Source organism: Xyrauchen texanus, chromosome 4 (assembly GCF_025860055.1).
Source record: "Xyrauchen texanus isolate HMW12.3.18 chromosome 4, RBS_HiC_50CHRs, whole genome shotgun sequence".
Taxonomy (NCBI): Eukaryota; Metazoa; Chordata; class Actinopteri; order Cypriniformes; family Catostomidae; genus Xyrauchen; species Xyrauchen texanus.
Window position 1 is genome coordinate 3,813,748 of NC_068279.1, and position 6,000 is coordinate 3,819,747.

Below are 6,000 nucleotides of genomic sequence, written 5' to 3' on the forward strand. Positions count from 1 at the left end.
GACCTGAACGCTTACTTAATTTACAAATTTAAAACCATGACTTGCACTGCGCACAAATAACTCATTTTGGCATTATATATCTGTTGTTTATTCAGAGTGGAACTGGCCCCCACAGTGAGCATGGTTTCTCCCAAGGTTATTTTTCTCTATTAACCAATATCTTATGGAGTTTTGTGTTCCTTGCCACAGTCGCCTTCAGCTTGCTCACAGGGGTTCTAAATACAAATATTTTTCAATGATTTCATTAAATAATTATACAAATTTTACAATCATATTTAATCAAACAACACAATGATCACTGTAAGACATTACAGATATTACAGTTTCCTTTTTTGTTTTGGTTTATGTTAATGCATGATTTCCTGTAAAGCTGCTGAAATTATATGTGTTGTGAAAAATGCTATACAAATAAAAATTACATGACTTGGTACTCGGTTGGTTGGTTGGTTGGATGGATATTGTGATGGGGATTGTAAAGGTAAATTGAAAAAAGTCCTTGTTGTTGGGCCCTGAAAAGGCATTGGTAAAGCAATAAAAATCTCTCTGAGTAGTGTATTTCAGCAAGAGTACATGCTGAGAGGCCTCTTTCATAAAAACAATCATATCCCTCAGTGATGAACTTGATGACTGGACAGATGGAAGGGAGGTTTAAAAAGTTTCACAGCTATTAACTGCCGAAATATGTTAATGATAATCTGCACAGGATTATGGGCAAAAGCAGAGGGTTGGAAAAGTTGCCTGCTGTTTATTTGTCACTCATTTCCTCATTTAACCAGCCACAAAATGAAGAGTGTGTTCTTTTACCCATTAAACTCTTCCAGCAAAATATCCTTCGACATTCACAGTTTTTTTCATGCTCTCTCTTGGTATTACCAGTGTCATTTTATTTTGTGGAAATCTACATATTTTCTCAATTAACTATTCAGTGGGGTGTCTTAAAAATAAGGTGGTTTTAAAGGAATAGTTCACCCATACCAAATAAGGAACAGTCCTTATTTACTCAGCCTCATGTTTCAAATACCCCTTTGACTTTCTTTCTTCCAGAATGTCAGTCTCCATTGACTTTATGTGAAAAGTTTTCCATACAATGAAAGTGAACAGTGGACAATCTTTACGACCACCTATTCCTGTATAATGAGGCTAATGAGGCTGATTGGGGTACACCATATAACAATCCACCACATTTTTTAGTGAGGGTGCACACAGGACATGTTCTTATGTTTGAAAATTGAGCACAACAGAATAGAACAGAACATAAGGACCTCAAGATGAGTTTTAAAAGTTACTTTTAACTTGACATGTCTTATAGACGCATCACTCATGGTGCAAGACACTGAGACAACAAATGTGATGCAACAGCTAAAGACAAGTAACATTTAAAAAATAATGCAGACTTCCAATTCCAATAAGGTAAGAGGCAGATATTCAACAAATATACTGGCTAAATATCTATAACCCATTTGAGGCACAAAACTACAAGAGAACTAGAGTTATGCATAATAAAGGAAATATTGCACATAGCAGTCGATCTGAAGTCACACGGTAATTGACTTGACATTCATTGTTGAAGGATGAGGATCTGTTGCACATGCAGTGTTTTGGTGGCTATAGAGCTTATAGTTGTCCTAAAATCCAGCAGACAATTAGAATTTTCTATCCATGAGTGCCCCCGGGAATTTCCTATGGGTTTTAATCATGGCAGTTTTGGAGTAAAATAAAGTACTGTATGTGGTGAAAATGACTGGAAGAGACTTTCACATTTTATTCTACGACATGAATTACACACATTCATACCTCAAATATGAATTTTGAACTTGCTTTGTGTAACAGGTAAAAGATGGGCAAGGATTAGGCGGGAACCAGCTGAACAGTCAACATAAACTTTAAAGATAGAAATTAATTTAAAACAAACATAAACAAACAAAGACACACATGCAACTTGGCCGCATACATCTCTCTCTCAAACCGGTATTTCTGTCCGCCCCTTCCAGTATCTCGCTGTCCTGCTAATCAGCTGATTCAGCGCTGGCCATGCTCTATCATGGCCCGGCCATGCCCTCCTCCTTGTTACACTTTGTTAATTAAAAAGGTATGCTGCAAACCATTTGCTAAACTAGAAATACAACTACATACATGTGAGTGTACATCCCTGAAGATCAGACAACCATTGTAGTCCTTCTTTAGCTAACTGCTAGCAACATACTTAAATAAATCAGGTTTGAGGTATGAAAGTGTGTAAATTTATTATTATTTAATAGAACAAATAGTGAAGCCTGAGGAAAATTCCTGAGGGAACCCAAGGCAAATTAGCCCTCTAAGTTGGCAGAAATTGACAAATTGACATCAAGGCTCTATTGCAATAGTGCTAAGTGCTCTTTAATTCATCCTCTTTACAGCACCACCTCTACAAATATAACCCAATTGATCATTCTAAACAACTAGTCGGCTGGTGTAGCATTACTTGAAAAGTCAACCATTCATTCAATCACATTTATTAATTTACTCACCCATCTCGCTCAGCCTCCTTCTTCTCCAGATCCTGAATGACATCCAGTAAAACCTTGATGGTGTTCTGGCTGGTCTCCAGCACCCCTTCCAGGCTGTGCAACTGAGACTGCAAAGTCCCAATGTCGTACAGAGGGCCGTTTGGGCCAAAAAGTTTTTCTTTTGCCTTTGCCAGATCCAGCTTACATTTAGCTCCCGACATGAGCCCTCCCAGCAACTCCTGCACCTGCCGCAGTGTGTCTGCCTGGCCCTCTGCTGGTCCAAGAGGAGCCTGGGGGTTCATTCCTGCACCTGGGGGCAGGTTGTTTGCATTGGACTGGGATTCAGGGCCGAGGATTGCACGTCGACTGCTTAAACAGGTGGGCCTAACCATGGCTCTCGCCTTAGTTTTGGGAGGGATAGGAGGTGGAGTTTCACATCTCTTATGCTGAGTACGTGCTTCAGCATTTGGCTTTGCGACCCCAGTTTTCCCTCTCTCTTTTTCCATGTTGTTGTTCTCAACTTTGGGGACAGGAGGCTTACGGATTTGTCCAGGAGTCGAGGAGCCCTCTTTGCGGGGCGTGTATGGAGGAGGTGGAGGAGGCGGTGGAGGATGCATAAACTCTCTCCAGTCTCGTCGTTCCTGAGTGCTGCAAATGGCCTGAGGAGGAGAGGGGCTCGCCTCAGTGTTAGAGTAACGCAGAGCAGTCTGTGAAGGGCAAACATATGGAGGTAAGGAATGCCTGAAATTTGTAGAGGGAAGCACAGTTTCCTGGGGATTACTAGCGTATAACACAGCCTCGTGTGGACCAAGAATGGGTGACATATTTTGTGGAAATGATTTGGAGTGTGGAACTGTTTGTATTGAAGTCTTTAAGTTTTGCACAATTTGAGAGGGGCTGTTGTAAGACACTGCATTTTGCACACTGGAGTTGCAGTGTGGCAATGTTTGCACAGCGGTGAGTTTACTTGGCATAGGTTCTGTGGAAGGGCTGTAAATAAGAACGGGCACATTTTGAGAATCCAAAATGCACATTGCAGTTTGTGCAGCAGCTGGAACGGGGCCCTTAAATTGTGATGCAATTTGTGGAGCAACAGCACAGGGTGGCCCGGGAGAAAATGATGTCATGCGAGGGAGTGTTTGTGTTGAAAAATTATGAGATGATGCATGTTGTGTAGGAGAGCCAAAGGTTGTGTTGGCACCTGGTTTGTCTTGGGCACAGTATGGTATAGACTGTATGGGAATTTTACAAGATGTGGTAGGATGAATAGGTGTTGAGATGTGTGTTGATAACTTGATAGTAGTTTGCACAGGGCTAGCAGACCTACCAAATGGCATATTCTGATTTGGGATCTTACAGTTTGGCACAGATTTAATAGGTTTTACAGCTTGTGTTGGAGATATTACAGAGTATACAGGTTGATTAGGGGTGTTATTGCACATCATGGGTTGTGTTGGAGGTTTTTGGCTGATCACCGAGGCAACAGCTGATACTCCTTCACAACAGGATGTTGCATTTTGGCTAGCTGTGTTGGAGCATGGAGTGGCTTCTTCCAATGTCTGGCAACAAGGCCTGGATTGAGCAGGTGGTTTCAGTTCTATATGGGAATCAGAAATGCAGTTTGACTCAGGAATTGGGGGAGTCTTACAATTTGTCATGGTTTGAGTAGCAGGCGTGCAAAACCGCCTAGTTGGTTTAGAAGGAGACATGCATGATTGGACGTGTGTTGATGATGTGGTGACAGTGGACGTGACTTGTGCTGTAGTAGTGCACAAAGGCTCTGATTGAGCTGGGGCTAAACTGGCATGCTCCGTTTGTAACAAAGAGGAGCAGGGAACTACAGTCAGTGGTAGGCAACATTGTGATTGTACATTTGTAGTTTCTTTGGGACAGGTGGAAGAAGTTTGAGAGGTTGGCAAATGAGATGGTGCCATTTGATGTGGGCAAGAGGCAGGGTCTATCTCTGGAGGTGTAGAAGTACTGTTGGAAAGACATGTTTGGAAAGGGGCCTTGGTGGGGTTTTGGACAGATTGTTTTTTAGAAACACAATTTGGTTCAGTCTGTGTGGAGGAGACACTACATGGCACATTATGGACAAAGTTGGGGGTCTGAGAACACTGTGGAGGTACCAGATCTGATGATGAAGTTCTAGGAGCCATGGATTTGGAAGGGGCTTTCTTGGATTGGTTAGACTTATGGTGGTTTTTGTTAGTGGGTACAGTTTTTTGGGGGGAAGTACAAGGAGGCTCGGGTTTCCCAGGATCACTTGCTGCTCTGCTTAAGTACTTCCTCTGTCCCCTTCTTCGAGACTGTTTTTGTGGTGCAGAGGAACATGGCTGGAGTTGTGGTGTTACTCTACTCAAAAGGGCAGTTTGATTGTCCTCAGTTGTTTGGCACCTTGATTGCTCAGTCGGGGTACACAGTTGGACTTGGCTCTTCTGTGATCTACAGTGTGGATAGTTGACATATGCAATCAGCTCATCAGAGGAATCATCATCATCCCAGTGTCCCCCCAGGCTGTGACTGCGAGTCTGTGTGGAGCAGAGCAAGGGAGGTTTCTGCAAGCTGGGTGAGGTTTGGATGGCCGTACTCCTGCATGGCTGACTTGGTAACGGCAGTGTGAGTGAACATGGATGTGTTGGGACCCAGCAGCGTCTGGTGGGACCAGGGGTAAGTGGGTGTGGTGGCGCTCTCTTCAAAAATGCAGTCACTGCCCCTATTGTATTTTCCATGTCACCACGGACTGATCCCACCAGAGAGGGCCCATTAGTCAACTCCTTTTTCCAGTTTGGGACCTCCATTGGGCTGTTACTCCTCACTTTCTCATTTTTATCCTTGGACTCACCATCATCCACAAAATCTTTAAAGCGCACCTGCTGTGTGCGGCTTCGTCTGCGCTTAAGTCTGCTTTCAATGTCTGGAGAGTTCCGGTTAAGCAGTACTGAGCGCACAGTCATGGTGGTGGGTGTTTTATCTGAGTTGCCATTGCTGTGGCTGTGAGCAGTTGGCAAATGATTGGGCTCTTTGCTCACCATGTTATCCAAGAATAGTTCATGAACCATAGATGTAAATAAAATTTTGCCTTTTTTTTTTTTTTTTTTTTGCCTCAAATGCAAATGAACAGTTAATTAGAATAAAAATTCAGTTACAGCACCCAGAATATTTGACATTTGGCACAGTCTCATGTTAAATGCACATGATAAATTCTGCAGTAACAAAAAACACACAAAAAAAACAAAAATAGACCAGCCGATGGCAGCAGAGCATGTGACTGGTCCTTTCCTCTGGTCACATGACTGAGAATTTTTGTGGTAATCCTGTCAGAGTAGGTTCTGGTTTTGGCCCAAAGAGTCTTTATAAACAAGTGTCTTTATATGCAAGAGAGGGGACAGGTGATTCCTGAAGATCAGCCCCATCAGTCTACAGGGACATGTAGACTCTCAATGAGCAACCTTGGTGACTTTATACAGTTTAAGATGGCAGAGACACAGTTTGTAGAGAGTTGGCACACACT

General features: G+C 42.7%; 1 protein-coding gene across 4 annotated transcripts in view; it reads right to left on the reverse strand.

Annotated features, from left to right (window-relative positions):
* The window catches only part of LOC127634070 (uncharacterized), a 106,908-nt gene extending 101,325 nt beyond the window's left edge, over positions 1 to 5,583 (reverse strand). For all 4 annotated transcript variants that reach the window (XM_052113496.1, XM_052113487.1, XM_052113502.1 and 1 more), the window contains exon 1: positions 2,508 to 5,583. In XM_052113496.1, coding sequence (XP_051969456.1) covers positions 2,508 to 5,548 — 3,041 coding nt within the window. In that variant the 5' untranslated portion in view covers positions 5,549 to 5,583. The remainder of the gene's footprint in view (positions 1 to 2,507) is intronic.
* Between the last annotated feature and the right edge of the window lie 417 nt (positions 5,584 to 6,000).